Source organism: Hydra vulgaris, chromosome 14 (genome assembly GCF_038396675.1).
Source record: "Hydra vulgaris chromosome 14, alternate assembly HydraT2T_AEP".
In the NCBI taxonomy this organism is placed as follows: domain Eukaryota; kingdom Metazoa; phylum Cnidaria; class Hydrozoa; order Anthoathecata; family Hydridae; genus Hydra; species Hydra vulgaris.
In genome coordinates, this window is record NC_088933.1 from 11,832,928 (window position 1) to 11,850,696 (window position 17,769).

The 17,769-nt window shown below is 26.8% G+C and overlaps 2 protein-coding genes across 2 annotated transcripts in view; both read right to left on the reverse strand.

Annotated features, from left to right (window-relative positions):
- Positions 1–1,878: 1,878 nt before the first annotated feature.
- LOC100202225 (N-alpha-acetyltransferase 11) lies at positions 1,879–7,062 on the reverse strand. Its single transcript, XM_065818573.1, has 3 exons — positions 6,759–7,062; positions 2,730–2,838; positions 1,879–2,087 (listed from the first exon to the last, which is right to left on the reverse strand). The coding sequence occupies exons 1-3, from the start codon at positions 7,009–7,011 to the stop codon at positions 1,889–1,891; spliced, it is 561 nt and encodes a 186-aa protein (XP_065674645.1). The 5' UTR covers positions 7,012–7,062; the 3' UTR covers positions 1,879–1,888.
- A 408-nt stretch (positions 7,063–7,470) lies between these two features.
- Positions 7,471–17,769, reverse strand: part of LOC101234962 (receptor-type tyrosine-protein phosphatase F) — an 83,320-nt gene continuing 73,021 nt past the window's right edge. Inside the window, exons 20-26 of the mRNA XM_065818192.1 lie at positions 17,530–17,623; positions 17,002–17,078; positions 15,959–16,093; positions 12,462–12,590; positions 11,480–11,628; positions 10,811–10,946; positions 7,471–8,017 (exon numbers count right to left, since the gene is read on the reverse strand). Coding sequence (XP_065674264.1) covers positions 7,943–8,017; positions 10,811–10,946; positions 11,480–11,628; positions 12,462–12,590; positions 15,959–16,093; positions 17,002–17,078; positions 17,530–17,623 — 795 coding nt within the window. The 3' untranslated portion in view covers positions 7,471–7,942. The remainder of the gene's footprint in view (positions 8,018–10,810; positions 10,947–11,479; positions 11,629–12,461; positions 12,591–15,958; positions 16,094–17,001; positions 17,079–17,529; positions 17,624–17,769) is intronic.

A 17,769-nucleotide genomic window follows, 5' to 3' on the forward strand; every position in this document is an offset into this window, starting at 1 on the left:
CGTACTGAAGTCATTGCTGCTGTAGAGCGTAGTGTAGAGGAAGACCCGAGTCAGTCTATCCAACATCGTGCACAGGAATTGGAATTGTGTCTATCCACTTTGTGGAAGACTTTGCGTAAAAATCTTGGTTTGCGTGCTTACAAAATCCAACTCGTGCAAGAATTAAAGCCACACGATCACCTAGCACGGCGTACATTCGGTTAATGGGCCCAAAACAAGATTGCCGTCAATCCCGATTTTCATAAGAAAATTTTGTTTAGCGATAAAGCTCAATTTTGGTTAAATGGCTACGCTAATAAACAGAACTGTCGTATTTGGAGCGAAGGCAATCCTCAAGTGCATGTTGAGACACCGTTACATCCAGAAAAACTGACTGTTTGGTGTGCTTTATGGGCTGGTGGAATCATTGGTCCGTACGTCTTTAAGAACGATGTTGGCCAGAACGTAACAGTAAATGGTGACCGCTATAGAGCCATGATTACTGACTTTTTCGTTCCTCGATTGAACAATTATAATGTGCAGGAGTTGTGGTTTCAACAAGACAGCGCAACGATTAGACCTCCAGATTAGATATCGTTCGAATCAGCCGTGGCGATCATATGTCAGAAATCATATTTAAATTATAATGCCAAAACATTATCTTTTGAGTAAAGTCAATTATATGTCATTTTTAAAAAAACACCTTGTTTTATTCCATTTCAAAGTTCTATACCTCTAAAATAAACACCCGCTACTTAATTAGAAACTTGTTTGAGTTTGATACCTATCACAAAGGTTCTTCCGGATTTTCAAGGTCTAACGTTATGTTTATCTCGTAAAACAATATGTACAAATTATATCAAATATTGCAGCAAATCGAATTATATGCGAAACCTTTACGACGTTTAAAACCTGATTAATGCAAAATAATCCAATAAACAAAAATAATGCAAAACATAACTATATACAAAACTAAACTTATATTTATTATTAACTTTACAGAGTTTTAAACATTGTATTCCTTTTTTAACCGTTGAAAAAAAAGGAAAAAAAAAAATTTGTTAATTGTTCAATATTGAGAGTTAATTGTCAATTGTTAAAATAAAGAATTCGAAAATATCAAAAGAAAATGAAGAGTAAAAAAAAACAAGTCATATTATAAACAAAAAAACACTTAAAAAAGTAAATACACTTAAAAAAGGTAATACAAAACAATACATGAAAAACCTAACAAAAGAAAATTCGAACATCGATTTGTACTAAGTCTCTACCAACTTTTCTACACCTTTTTTTTTCGCCGAAAATAACAAAAAATTATTATTATTATTCTGTTATTTTGTAGAAGTTTTTGCGTTTGCATTTTCGTTTTTGCTTTCATTTTGTAGTTTTTGTGTTGTGCCTTTTTGTATGCGTAAAGTTTGTAATTATTTGTGCTGTTGTGGCTAATTATTTGTATTGTTGTTCGCGGTTTTTCTATTTCAAGTCAACTTTGACTAATCAAGACTAATTTTGCCGAGTAAAAACAAGTTTTTAAATTTCAAACTGTTTTTAATAATTTTCGACTAATAAAAAATAATTCAAAATAGAACTTTGCATTCTATAGAAAACTCATCGGAATCATTCTATGAAATAGTTTAATCATCTATGAAATAGTTTAATAGTTGTTTATAATATATTTAACTAATACTAATAGTGGTATAAATTTTATGCTATAAACCTATAACACTCTTTTTACACTCTGCCTAAAAACTATAAAAGACCTCGTATACTTTTAGATGTTGCTTTTTAAATTATTTACGTAATATTATATTCTTTAAGAGAGACAAAAAGACAAGAAACAATGACAAGTGGACCCGAAGGATAAAAAAGGAAGGGCTAAAGACGTAAAACACCTTCAACAGAGTTTTAATTACGTTGCTTTTTCTGCTAATGATAGTTTATCAAGGTTTGGTTCTATGTTAAGACACGTTTCATCTTCGGAATCGTATTGAGAAGCTTCGACCATGCTAAAATCAGCTAAGTTCTTTCTCATTGCAAAAGCATCCTCTCCATCTGCATAATATTTCGGTTCAACCTCACTTTTATCGAATTTTAAAGTCTTCTCGTAGCTACATAACACCAAAAAGATTTTATATATATATATATATATATATATATATATATATATATATATATATATATATATATATATATATATATATATATATATATATATATATATATATATATATATATATAGATAGATAGATAGATAGATATAAATATTAATACAAATTAAAGTTTAAAATTGTTATTTTAAAACTAAAAGAAAAATCATATCTTCAAAAAAAACTCCCGACATTTACGACCTATAAATTGTAAATGATGTACTAAATGTTTGTGTACCCTTAGTTAAATAAGCAAAATAGTATATATTTTATATTTTATTGATATTCAGAAATTATACTTGTGTTTAAAATCTATGGGTATTCTAAATTCTACGGGTCATTAATTATTTAATAAAATCTTCGAGGTATCATCTATTAAAATCTACGGATCAATTAATGCGAAGAGTATCATTTACATACTACTGCGATGTAATCAGAATTATTGAATTTATTTATTTAGGCGTAAAGAACTCAAACTTAAATTTTAAACAGAAATTTATCGTAAAACAAAAATACAACTTGAATGAAGTATCATTTTTGTAAACTTTGCACTTCAGTCGCGCATAAATTTAAATTAAAATTAGAACTCCAATAAAAACTTACAGATTTAACGCAGCTCTGTTACTGACACGTACATGCAAGGAAACGTACTTAGCTCCAAAATTTTCCAGCATTGCTCGAGAAGCTTGATCCATCAACTTGCGCGCTAATCCTGAAGTAAATATATTAAGGGTTGTTATATAAAAAATGTGAGCATAAAAAAAATACTTATCTGTATAAAAAAAACCCTGAGGAAGATGTAAATTTATACAGAATTGACAGATAATTGTAAACTTCCAAAAAATGTTTTCGTCTACGCTATGGAAAGAACCGTTTACCTGTACATTTGTAATAATTAAACATCAATTTAATCCAAGATATTTGCATAATTGCCAATATCTTGGCAATTATGCTAATATCCCGATATAAAACTTTCTAACAGCTGCTCTTTTATTGCAAACTAAACTCATGTAGTTACTTTTAAAGTCCTTTATCAAAAAATGTCAGCTTTTGATAAGACCCTACAAAGTTTATTTTCCATCTATTTTAGAAAAATACACGTAAGTGTATTTTTCTAAAATAGATGGAACAAATAAAAATTGACATATTGACAAATAGAAAAAATTTGAAGCAAAAGTTTTACTAAGTCTATGCAATTTTATAAAAATAGTATTCAGATAGACCACTTTTCACTCACCCAAACAAAACATAGAAAAATTCACAACTTCTTTTTCAAAAAAAATAAAACAAGTTTCAAATTTCTTTAACTGATCTTTCAAGCCAGAATTATCATTGTAAGAGTAATTTTATAGACATCAGCATTTAAAACAACAGGATAGTAATAGGAACATTTTTTTGAGTAACTTTTTGATTAGTTCTGCTAACTTATTATTCGTAACAAAAAGTTTTTTAAATAAATTAATAACAAAGTTAAAAATATTATTCAAATATTTTTATAAAGAAAATTTTATATTTCATTTTTTTTTTTCTTTATCCTATTGCAATAAGTTTTTTACAATTTAACAAAATTAGGCATAAATAATCATAATTTATGGATATTCAAAAGCACAACAATTAAAAAAAAAATAATAATATAACTAATAACTAACAAATATAATAATATGATAATTATCATAATTATTAGAAATAACAAGTTTAAATAAAGTTAACTAAAATTTTTTTTAAATTCAAGGTTTTAAATTTCAAATTTAAAGTTTTGTTTACCTTAAACCAGGGCCATGGCCATGGAGAGGATAAAAAAATGCTGGTGCAATTATTATTTTGGGCTCCTACCCCTGCTCCCTCTACCACTTGTTATGCATTAAATATGAACAGAAAAAAGAAATAAATTGAAATTTTCCTGAAATATGAAATACTATCATATAAATTAGTATGCAAAAGTGACAGCAATTAAGTCTTCAACATTTTTCAAAAATTATCTCTAAATAGCTTACTTTTTACCACTTCTGAACAAAATAACTTTGCTGCTGCTGTTGAAAATATCCTCTAACTGACACTGAGGTTTGGAGATCTACTTTCTAGTTTTCACTCTGCCAAAACATTTAACATTTTCAAGTTTTGTCCCAAATTTGGCTTTGTGAATCATTATTATGTGTTTTATTTCTTGGACAAAGTCTTCTCTGACTATATCTTTAGAATATTTTTTTGCAAAATAAGATGCTTTATATATAAATTCTAACTCTGACATTTTTTGTTAGTTCCAAAGAAAGCTAAAGGTTTCAGAAATCCATTTTGCGGCACTAAAACAAACTGTAAGTTCTCCAATAACATTATCTAATACTACATGAAAAATTTGTTTTTTCGAATTGGGATTCCAAAGGAGATTCCCCTGTCTAACTCTTTTTACTCACATTTTAATTGTGAAATTGTTATTTCTATATCAAGGCTAAATACAACAAGCTTCATTCCACATTGCTTTCCAACTGTTACAAATAGCTACTAATTGTGAAAGTAAGCTTTCTATATTTGAAACTTCCATATCTTAAGTCACGTTACCGGCTTGAATGTTTTTGGAGTAAGATTTAGCTGAAGCAAGTCTTCCAAAGCCAACTTTACTCCTGGAATTTGAGCTGTAAATGGTTTGACACTCTCTATTTGATCTGACCACCTTTTGCCAAATATGCTATGAAGGGAACAACCAATACGCTGAGATAATCTTTTTGATCTTTTCGGACTACAACTGAATAAGGGGAATATTGTTTGCATAGTTCCGAAGTAGGTTATGGTTTCTGAAATACATTCAGCAGCATCATTACCACATAAGTTAAGTGTGTGGCAGTCTTAAGAAAACATAGCAGTAGGACAATAATTTTTTATTATAGCTTGTGCTCCCTTGTATTTCCCTGATATATTTGGCGAATTATCATAACTTTGAGCCCTATAATCAGCGTGTGGAATAGCATTACTTTTTAACGTATTTGTAATCATTTGAGAACCATCAGAACCATTTTTGTTACTACAATCTACAAGTTTCAAAAATCGTCCCACAATTTCATATTGTGATTCATGGCAAACTAGTAAAGGTAAAACAAATGTTGCTTGCTCGACATGTGATGAATCTGTTGTAGAATCTACAATTATTACATAGTACTTTGTAGAATGTCTTTCTTCCTAAACATGCTGCTTAACAAGATCAGAACATTCTGCAATAAACTCATTTTGGGAACCATTTGAGAGGTAATGTACTTGCAGTCTTTTGCCCATTTTTTTGTGACTCAGCTACTTTTAGAACGTGTTCCTTTAGATTAGGGTCCCAGTTAGAAAACAAAACAGCCAGACCTAAATAATTTCCATTATTTGGTTCACCAATGTGTTACGAAAATCCCTGAAAAGCAAGGCTATGATCACTTAAAAAAAGATAACATAAATAACTCTTCTCAATATTAGGTACCAAATTTCCAATTACACTTTAATTGATGATTCAATAAAATTATCAATACCGCCTTGCACTGAAAGATTCTCTATGACCATTACTTTTTTCATGATCTGGAACCCTGTTACACAACTTCCGCCAATAAGATCTTGCTCGCCAGCCTTTAGCAGTAGTTAATGCAGATTTGGAAGCAATACTTAGCTTGGGACAGACACTGTTCCAAAATAACCGGCAAAGGAAAACAATATGAAGAAGCCTTATGTTTGCTCCATATAAGACAGTCTCAGGTATGCTGTTCTGCATTAATGTTTCTAAACTTTAATATACTTTCTGGAAATTTTTGATTTTACTATCTTTTGGCAATTTTAAAGAAAAGTCTATATGACCTTTTGTAACAAAACTATTTATTTCTGATTGAGAAAGATATTCTGCTGTGATGAATCCAATGTCAAGTTTTGTACTTGATTGGTGAAGTGAATCATTACTTAATTGAAAATTTTTTGTAGCACCAGGTCCAGGTATCTAAGTTAATCATATTTGTAAAAGGAAATCAACAAAGTAAGATTTTGTTGGAAAAAAAAAATTTAAAAAGGTTGAGATGAAATAATTTAATATTGCGTATTAAATCGATAAATCATTTTTAATAACATTATTTAAAATCTAAGATGTTTAAGAAATATATAAACTAAAAAAAAAGAAGTAAAAATTTATTTTTATTTCATTCATTTTATGTTCCCATATTTTATAAAGTTCTTTTTTAAATTTAATACAAATTAACTTTGCTTTAGCAAGTTAGCATAGCATAAGCAAAAACTAGCCAATGACAAGTTTTATAATTTCAGTGTAATATTTTTCTTTCTATTAGCAAATTACTACTACATTGCATTTATAAGACTAAAATATTCAAAAGTGTAAAAAATTTATGTCAGAAGACGGTTTGAACTTATGAGAGTTCAAACTCTCTATGTTAATCACAGACAACAATAAAACTTTGTTATAATTTAAAAAAATATTTACATATATATTTATATATAATTCATGGGCTCCTAAACCAACTGCACTTCCCTCTCATAGGGTCTGCCTTAAACTTAAAATGTTAAAGAAAGAAAAGAAAAAACAATTTTACTGGATTAAACAACATATATTAAATTATAACATAGATTTAATTATAACATAGATTTAATTATAAACAAACATACCTAGTCTTCTATGGGTTCTTTTAACAGCTAGTGATGTTATATGACCATGGATGTCATCTTCAGATTCTTCTTCCATTTTAGCTAAAACATATCCAACAATTTTCTTGTTAGCATCTTCTGCTACATAGCTAAGCTGAGGCCAAGAAAGTCCGTGGTAAAGGTAGTATTTCATTTGATAATTTTCTGGTAAACATAATAAATTACAATGCTGCATGTTCATTAAATCCTCCGGAGTGGTGCAGCGGATATTCATTTTATTAAGTAGGTAACTAAAATATTTAAACACCTAATGCTTAAGTATTACTTTATTATTGCATGTTGACATTGTACCTATATATATATATATATATATATATATATATATATATATATATATATATATATATATATATATATATATAAAGGGTGCATTAAAAAAAGAATTATTCTTAACAGAAGCTAAATAAAAAATTAAAAAATATTGATTTCATTTCACATGTTAATTCTAATGTTTTTACATATAAAAATTTAACATAATTTAACATATCTATTAAAAAATCATTTTCCTTTTAACTTAAAGGTTGCCATTATAGAGACTTTTTACAAGCTAAGTAGGAGGGTGAAGGGTGTATTGGAGGAGAGTGAAATTTTTTTTTATGGCTGCACCCTAGTTTACTTTAGTGCTTAAAGTATAAATTAAAAATAAATTGTAAAAATGAAAACAATAACAAGATTATATTTTAGAAATATTATATTAGAAATGTAAAACAAACAATAAATATTTTTGCAATAATTACAAAATGTCCTTTTAAAAATGCCTCAAAAATTATTATACAATATATCCTGAAAATAGTTTTAAAAAAAATTGACTTTGATTAAAGATTTTTTTATCTTTAAAATTATAAAAAAAAATTGTTTTATGAAAGCAAAATTTACTATAAAAACATGTGAAAAATGCAATCTTTAAAAAACTTTACAAATAAATATGAATTTAAAAATAACAGCAAAAATATGTATATTTATAATAAAAAAATATGACAAATAAAAAACTAAATCCCTATTTCCTTTCTCTTATAAACAATCAATTTACCATATCTAGTTTAACAATATATATAAGCAGAAAAAACATTAAAATATAAAAGAAATATATAAACTATAAATATAAAATAAAATTAAAGGAAAAATTCAAAACATAATTTTTGAATTCATTTAAAATTTGAATATGCACTAAAGCAATCAAGAAAGCTTCGAACAGCAGCATAGATGAACTGATATAGCGTCTAAAAAAATAAATGTATATATATATATACATACATATATACATATATACATATATATATATATATATATATATATATATATATATATATATATATATATATATATATATATATATATATATATATATATATATATATATATATATATATATATATATATATATAAATAAAATTTAAGTGACATCTTTAACAGTATGTTTAACCCTTAAAGGACGGCGGGGTATTTTACTACCCCAGAAGAGTTTGTTTTTAACTGCCACATCAACAAATTTTGACTATTTGAACTGCCACTTCAGAACATCTTTTATTATTCTTTAAGGAAGTTGTTAGTGTAAAATGTTTTTGTTTTACTAATTAATTGACAATAATATTGTTTGTTAAAAATTTAGTTACGTTAAAGACGGTTGGGGTATTTTTATACCCCATCCAAGTTTTCCCATTTTTTAGTTAGTGAATCAATAATTAGTTATATGAATCATGTTTAGTTTAATACTTGTTTGTGTTTTAGTTATTTTTTAATAGGTATGGGGTATTATTTATCTTTTTTATGAGTAAATTATACCATATATGCATTATATATATACAATCACTGTAACAACAATAGTGTGCTCATGTTGCATATATTTTGTTTTTATGTCAAAAATATTTATATTATTGATACAAAATAATAATGCCTAAAGAATTTGTTATATATTTTTCACATATTTTGTTTGATAAACACTGAAACTATTTTTTAGAATAAGTAAAACTAATATAATGAGTCGCCAAAGAAGAAATGCTGCAGTCGAGGCTAATAATATAATTTTTAGTTTAAATGAAATATCTTCAAGTGATGACTCAGCTGACGAAAATCTTACAGATGATGAAGAAGATATTATTACAGCTGCTGATGAATCAGATGCTATTATCTCTGATGAAAGTGATGAAGACGTTGTTCAGGAAAATCACATATTAAATCAAAACATGATTTCAAAGAATGGTGAGGAAATTTGGAGTAAACTTCCATGTGTAGATGCTGCTCAGCCACGTGCACACAATATTATTCGACAACCAACTGGCCCAACACGGTTTGCGGCTCAGGTTTGCGGCCAAAGTGTGGATACTGCCTTTAAACTCTTTATAACACCAGAAATGATTAGAATTATTGTCAACTGCACTAATGCTGAAGCTCGTAGAATAAGACTAGAAGTATGGATTGACACGACAGTAAATGAACTTTATGAGTTTATTGGAGTTCTTCTTCTAGCTGGAGTGTTCCATTCTAAAAACCAAAGCATAAAAGAACTTTGGAGTAGATTAGATGGCATACCAATATTTTCGGCTTCAATGCAAAGAGATCGATTTGTTAACTTGCGACGATGCATTCGATTTGATGAGAGAGAAACAAGAAATCAAAGACGGTTTGAAGACAAATTTGCACCTTTAAGAAATATAATGGAAATGTTTATTACTAAATGTAAGAGCAACTACAATCCAAGTGCATATCTCACTGTCGATGAGCAACTAGTTACATTTAGGGGACATTGTCCATTTAAGATGTTTATACCTACTAAGCCAGGAAAGTATGGAATGAAGATATGGATATTATGTGATGCTGAAACATCTTACTGCATAAACTTGCAACCGTATATTGGTAGAGTAAATGGAGCACGTGATGTTGGACAAGGTACACGAGTAGTAATTTAAGTGATCAGTTAGTTCTTGAACTAACTGATCACTTAAATGGAAGTAGTAGACACATAACAGCTGATAATTTTTTTACAAACATTCATCTTGCACATGCATTGCTAGGACGTAAAATGACATACACTGGCACCATTAAAAAAAATAAAGGAGAAATACCAAAAAAGTTATTGCCAGCCTTACATCGACCAGTTTACTCTAGCATTTTTGGTTTTTAAAATGACTCTACAATAGTTTCTTATGTACCTAAGAAAAACAAAGCAGTAATATTATTATCAACCTTCCATCACAGTAATGACATTGTTGTGGACCATAATGAAAAACCACGTATTATTCTAGATTACAACAAATATAAAGGTGGAGTTGACACATTAGACCAGGTTGTCAGGTGCTACTCAAGTCGCCGAAAGAGTAACCGATGGCCATTTACAATGTTTTGTAATATTTTGGATATTGCAGCATACAATGCTTTGATTTTATTCTTATCAATTCACCCAAATTATAAAATGGGGCTTCTCATAGAAGAAGAGAATTTTTAAAAGAATTATTAAAAAGTCTTATTAAAAAATTTGATGCAAATGACAATCTTCCGCAAATAGTTGCAAATAATAATCTTCGCCAAGTAATTGCACAAAATAGCCTTTTAAATCAAGGTCAACCAATACAAGAGCAGCATATAAAAAGATGCTATATGTGTCCTCGTGTTCATGACAGAAAAACCCGTCTGCAATGTGCATCATGTAGCCATTCTGTTTGCAAGGCTCATAGCAAAATTGTTTGCAATAGTTGCCTTATATAGAAGATATATTTTGTTTTTATTTGAATAAATTGTCTCAAATATCACTTTTATTTAAAAAAAAATTGAGAAAATTGGTATTTTTGTTAAAAGCACGCATTTTAATTTAAAAAGTTCAACATATTTTGTATAAAAACCTATATTTTTAGTTGGGGTAGTTTAATACCCCAGCCGTCCTTAACGTAACTTTTTTTTCCCGTCCTTTAAGGGTTAATGCATTAAAAAATCAATAAAAACAAAAATAGATAGGTCAATCATCACTAAATAAAGTTTATATAAATAATTTTAAAATATTTGAAAAAACTTTTACTTACAAGAGTGTTAACAATTGCTATACGTTGAGTTCTCATCGAGCGGATAGTTTGGAATACATCCACCATAGCTTCATGTTTTATCCGCTCTAAACAATACATAAGAGCAGCCAAAGTTCCACTGCGTCCTGACCCATCACTGTAATTAAAAAAATGCTTAGCCATCAATAAATTTAACAAGGTAACAAAAATTAATGAGTAATTATACAAACATATTGTAAATATTAAATAATAATATAACTTAAATTTTATCTTTTCATATAGTTTTAACAGTACTTTTAAATTTTATTATAAAGTTTCATTTTAGAGTTTAAACAGTACTTATATTTAACAATACATTAACAGTATGATGTTTAACAGTATGATGTTTAACAGTATTTATATTTAACAGTACATTAACAGTATGATGTTTAACAGTACTTATATTTAACATTACATTAACAGTATGATGTTTTTATATTTTATTAGTTTATTTTGATTCATTTCATAGGTTCATTGTTATTTTTTTATGATTTATAATTTAGAGATGCATGGAGAATGCATTGAATGCAAGATGAAGACTGCATTAAAATTGGCTACTGGTACATATATCTGCAATATATGGCAATAAAAGTTATATAACTGCAATGTGTGATGTTATGTACCTGCAATGTATGATAAAAAGTTATGTACCTGCAATGTATGATAATTGACCCATTGCCAGTTTTCTGCTGGATGTTCTGTAGCTGCCCAATCATCTCTAAAATGTTAGCGATATTTGGTGCTTCATCTTCAGGCCAATCAAAAAACATCAAATGTGAAACAGTTCGAGATTCCCCATTCTAAAAAAAGAGGGCTTAATAAAACAAAACAAAACAAGGAAACAAAAAAGTAAGAAAAAAAATTTAAACAAAAAAAAAAGTTTTTTATTTGTTAAAGTTAAAAACTTTGACAATTTAGAAATTCAAGTATTGCTAAAGTTTTAATATTAAAAAAATATAACAATATAAATAATTAACTATTTTATAAATATTTAAATATATTATTTAAAAAATATAATATTAAAACATATAAAAAAAATAAAATTATAACATAACTTGTATAATTAAAAAAAAAAAAAAAAAATGTATATATTATATTATATTTTATTAGTTTACATATATATATATATATATATATATATATATATATATATATATATATATATATATATATATATATATATATATATATATATGTATGTATGTATGTATGTATGTATGTATGTATGTATGTATGTATGTATGTATGTATGTATGTATGTATGTATGTATGTATGTATGTATGTATGTATGTATGTATGTATGTATGTATGTATATGTATATGTATATGTGTATATATATACTTATATATATATATATATATATATATATATATATATATATATATATATATATATATATATATATATATATATATATATATATATATATATATATATATATATATATAACTGTATAAAAATATATATATAACTGTATAAAAATATATATATAACTGTATAAAAATACATATATAACTGTATAAAAATATATATATAACTGTATAAAAAAAAAATATATATATATATATATAACTGTATAAAAATATATAAAATAAAATAAAAAAATCAGATAATAAAACATTAAAGATGACCTTTGAGTTAGTCACAATGAACTCTCTTTTTACAAAACCAGTTTTTTCTTCTTCTGCAGCAATTTGAACTCTTAGCAGATCAAAAACAGCTGCTTCATTTTTGATCGGCCAGTATGGATAGCAATGGTGCTTAAAAATAAAATGCACCTAATCATTTAAAAAAATTTTAAAAGAAATACAAAAAATGATGTAATTTGAGATAAAGGATAATTAAGAATAAATTAGGTTTTTCTTTGCAACATTTAAAGATTAGTACAAGAAAAAATTTAAGATCCAGGAACTAAATATATTTTTACTACAAGAAATAACAAGTCTTGACATTTTAAATCATAATGTAAAAAAAATGACAGCTGAAATTGTCGGTGGAAAACCAGAAATTAATGCAAGTAAATTAATTGAACAAAATTTAACTAACAGAAAACTAAAGATTTTTTGTGTGCTTTTATAGTCAATTAATAAATGCCATAAAAGAGAATCATAAAAGAGAACCATAATCATAAATCATAAACAAGATGAAAGAAAAAAGAGAGAGAAAAAGAAAATCAGGACTAAATCAATCACCAGTGTAAAAACTTGAAGCAAATTATTTAACATTTTATCACAAGATTGAAACTTTAATGTTAGATTTCTGACAGTTATTTTTTAAATACATAAATAAACTTTACAAGCTTACGAACTGAAAATTTATTTAGTATAATACTAAATAATATTTATGTAATACTATATAGTAATATGCTGTTTGTCTTCTCAGTAAACACATTTAAAGACTACTAAGGTTAAAGTAAATATCATAGCTGACTTCTTTAAAATAAACCAAGCTAGTTTCACTAAGACAGTGATTGTTGCGAAGTTGGTCAGTAAAGATTGTGCAGAAGCCAAATAGTTCATCAATAAAAGCGTTGTTAAGGCAGTTGTAAACTCTCTTGTCCGGAGAATATCCAAGTCATAAATTAAAAAAAAAATTTTTTTTTTTTTGTGCTTAAAAAGAAATTTGTTATTCGTATGCGCATACAAATAACGTGCATGTATAAATAACATAAACATTATTTAGATGCAAAAAATTTTTAAATATTTTTATTTTTTTATTAAGTCAGTGGCTTCATGCAAAATGTCATAATCAATTTTACCCTTAAGCAAACAGTCATTAAGTGCTCCATTACCTTGCAGGAAACAGAGGTAGTGAGAAAACAAATAGGTTGGCTTTGTCCTGCAACCTTTTTTAAAAAATAAGTGTGACTTTGGTTTGAATGAATTAAACTAATAAGAAACTAAAATTTCTTTTTTAAATAATAAATAAAGATAAATAAGTAATAAAAAAGTAACAAAAATTTCTTTTTTAAACAACAAAAATAAACTTATTGAAACTACTTATGAAAATCACTACACTACTGTAAAATACAATTTTAGAAAAATTAAATATAATAAATTTATGGGAGTTTTTGAAAAATTTAATAATTTAAAAACAATAAATAAGTAATTAACAGCTTAGTATTCTCAGATATGGTGAAGTGTGGTAATTTTGGGCAATGAAGAAAGCTCAAATAAAACTGTTTATAACCCATCATCTTCAATTTAAACATTATAAACATATAGTTGCTTAATTAGAATGAAACACATACAGCTGTGAGCATGAAAATAACAGTACCTGGAATATTTTGAATTTTATTGAGCAATTTTTTTTTTACTAACTACTTAAAAAATTTTATATTTATTTTGACACATAAATCTAATAGAATAAAAAAAAATCACATCAATAGTAGTTTTACATTTTATTTCAGAAACAAAACAACAATATTTAAAAAAGGTTGCAGTCATTGAAATAGCAGTGGTATCTGAAAATGAAAGAAAAAAAACTTTTTTTAGAGTTAAACATTAAAAAAGTTAACTTTTTAACATTAAAAAGTTAAAAAAAAGTATAATATAATATTTACCCTTAGTATTTTGTTGCAAAAACTTTGTTTTGAATAAAACTTTGCAAAGCTGAGTCAACAAAGCGTTGACATTTTTTTGCAGGTATTGCGTACCATAACTCATTGCTTGTTGAATAGCTATCCATAACTGCTGAGCATTAGTTGCAGCAGAAACTGCTTTTTTAACGCCTCCCCATAAGTTTTCAATGGGGTTTAGGTTGGGTGACTGAGTTGGTCACTCCATAACAACAACCCCATTGACTTGAAACCACTCCTTAGCCTTACGACTAGTGTGTTTCGAGTTGTTGTCATGTTGGAAGACCAATTTTAGCAACATATCTTCAACAGCATAGGACAGAATGACATTAATGAGGATGTTGACATATATATGTTGGTCCATGATACCATTAATCTTATAAATAGAGTCAACACCATTATATGAAAAGCAGGCTCATACCATGACTTTGGCTCCATCATGTTTCACAGACTTAATGGCATATTTTTTCTCAAATTCTGTATTACCTAAACGCCTCACATATTGTCTTGAACCTGTACCTCCATAAAGAACAATTTTCGATTCATCGGTCCATAATATGTTGCGCCACTTTTTGATGGGCCAATTCAGATGTTGCTTTGCAAACTGCAAACGTGGACTGTATGCATATAAACTGTTCTCTCTTAAGCGTCTACAAACAGTTGTGTCAATCACAAGATCATCTTTGACTTGCTTGGCCAATGAAAATGGTTTGCTTTTAACATATCTTACAATTCTTTGGTCCTCTTGTGCGGTAGTCTTTCGTTTTCCACTTTGTTTTTCAACTTTTATAATTTAAGGCATTTGAAATCATCTTTGCTGAATTTTTGAGAATATTTTGTATATATGAGTAAGATTTACCCTCTCTATGATGCTTCAAAATAATGTTGCATTCTGTTGGTGTTTAATGATGTCCTTGGCCCACTTTGAAAGGTTTAGAAAAGTTTTCTACCATTGAGCATAAACAAAAAAATAAAGAATATATTATAATTGAAGTTATACTTACTTTCCCTGTAAAAATTATGAAATCAATACAACCACTGCCATTTTAATGCATTCTCTCAATTACAATAATTTTATTAAAAATAACGGTATTCTTGGATGTATTGAATTCTCATATGCTCAATTTACTTATCTCATTCTTGCATATACACACATAAAAAATTATTCTTTCTATATAATACAGAAGAGTAACAATGAATATACAAATAATTTTTTAGTACTGCTATTTTTCATGCTCACAGCTGTAACTAAGGTAGAGCATTTATCTAACTTTGAGAATTTAAAGGTAAAGCACCTTTTGATGTTAGTCTCTATTGACCAGAGAAGGGTGTATGACCATATTAGGTTTCACAAAAAAAGCCACTATATTAATTCAGTTATAGTTCATTGCGCTAATTTATTACTCAGTTAATATACTACCTAATTTATAGTTTGTTAGTTAGAAAAAAACTTTCAAGGTAGCTGGTCAATAATAAAAGAAAAGAAAATTTTCAAAACATGTTTTGTTTTAGAGAATAAAAATTACAATACAAAAAAATTAAAGATTTCACCTTGTCTCTCTCTTTTACACTTGAAATCATGACAAGAGAAAAAACCTCATACTCCCAGACCATCCTCCAGAAATCATGAATAGACGTTTCCAAAGGTGCTTGTGTTAAAATATAAGCTTCACGTTGTTGGTAACCCTGAAAATAAAAAGTGGATTAGGAAGAGCATTTTCATGAACTTCAAAGCAAAAAAATCAACAAGAAACAATAAACATTATGCAGACTGCTAGCTTCTTAGCTGCATAATAGATAATCATAAGTATCACTCATTTATTACAGTTAGCACTTCAAATCAGCAAACTTTGCTAGATTACTAATGGTCTTTGTACAAAATACTAGAGGTATTAATTTTATTGCTTATTTTAAAGCAAAAACTTTTAAATACTTATATAGTCAAAAAAATGTTGATTGTTTAAATATATTTTACTTCAAACTATATTATATTAATTGTAACACATAAACACATAACACACAAACACATACATACACAGATCTTTACGTGATAAGTTTAAGAAACTTTTATAGTAAAAAATCTTACAACATTATTGGTTACTTAATTTTAGTTTAATTAAGGTTTAATCCAGTAACTAGCCCATCAACCTTTGCTGCCAAATTCCTACTACCTCTTAACTTCCTTTTTTTTTCAATAAGAGCAATAAATTTTGTACAAAACATTGTACACAATGAATGGCTTACTACTTGCATCTAACTTCATGATTTAACAAGCGTGTTAAAAAAAAATAATGTAAAAAACATAAAAACATGATAAAATGTAGTAATTGTGTTAGTAAGGCTTCATATATATTCTAATTTGTATGTGTATATAGTAACAAACAAAATAAATACAAACACTTTATCTTTATTACTTTTAAATTTATTTAAAATTAAAAATCTTTTTAGACACCCTGTAGTATTATAACTATTGTTATAATACTATTGAGATAGAAAAAAATTTTAAATACAAGTTATTATGAAAAAAATTATTATAAAAAATAGATAAACTTATAACACATGCAAGTGTAATAAGATGTATAACTGCAACTTACATCAATAAAGCTTGCATTAATATAATCTGAACCTTCAACTTCAGGAAAAGGCCAAAGTTTTACACGAGTAGATTCATCTAAAAATTCAAATCTTATATTAAAAATATTATTTTAGATTTTTTTTTTATTCAGGATAAATTTCTCTAAATCAAAAAATTGTAATCTTTATAGACAGGATAGAAAATGCATAAATATGCTGCATATATGCCCAATAAATGCATAAATATGCTGCACATATACCCAAGAAATGCAAAGATGTATGCAATATCAATTCATGCAATTAAAAAAAAAAACATAAAATAAAAATTATTGAATCATCAAGTAAAGTATAAAAAGTATAAAAGTAATACATATTCAGAAAAATTAGAAAATACAGAACTCTACAACTACAATAAATAACTTAATTTGATCTATAATATAAATAACTTTAATGATTATTTATTTAATGAGAAAAATACTATAAATTTATTTTTCATATAACAAATTATGTACATAACATTATTGAAACTAATCAGATCAAAAACTTACAAGGAAGTACATCATTAAATCTATTTTTCTCTATGTTAGCTGGCAAAATTGCAGATTCATGTGAGCTATTTATTTCGAGATTTAAATCTAGCCGCTAAAAAAAAAAAAATTTTCAATTCTTCTTACTTAATTCTATAACTTTAATTTACAAACATAGTTTTAAATACATACATACATACATACATACATACATACATACATACATACATACAAACATATATATATATATATATATATATA

What these genes read in the sequence shown, in the direction of transcription:
- LOC100202225 (XM_065818573.1), bottom strand. Translation starts at nt 7,011, where the DNA reads ATGAATATCCGCTGCACCACTCCGGAGGATTTAATGAACATGCAGCAT. An exon ending in AAGAACCCATAGAAGACTAG is followed by an intron (nt 2,839 to 6,758) that starts GTATGTTTGTTT and finishes TATTTACTTCAG; the next exon opens with GATTAGCGCGCAAGTTGATG. An exon ending in AACAGAGCTGCGTTAAATCT is followed by an intron (nt 2,088 to 2,729) that starts GTAAGTTTTTAT and finishes GGTGTTATGTAG; the next exon opens with CTACGAGAAGACTTTAAAAT.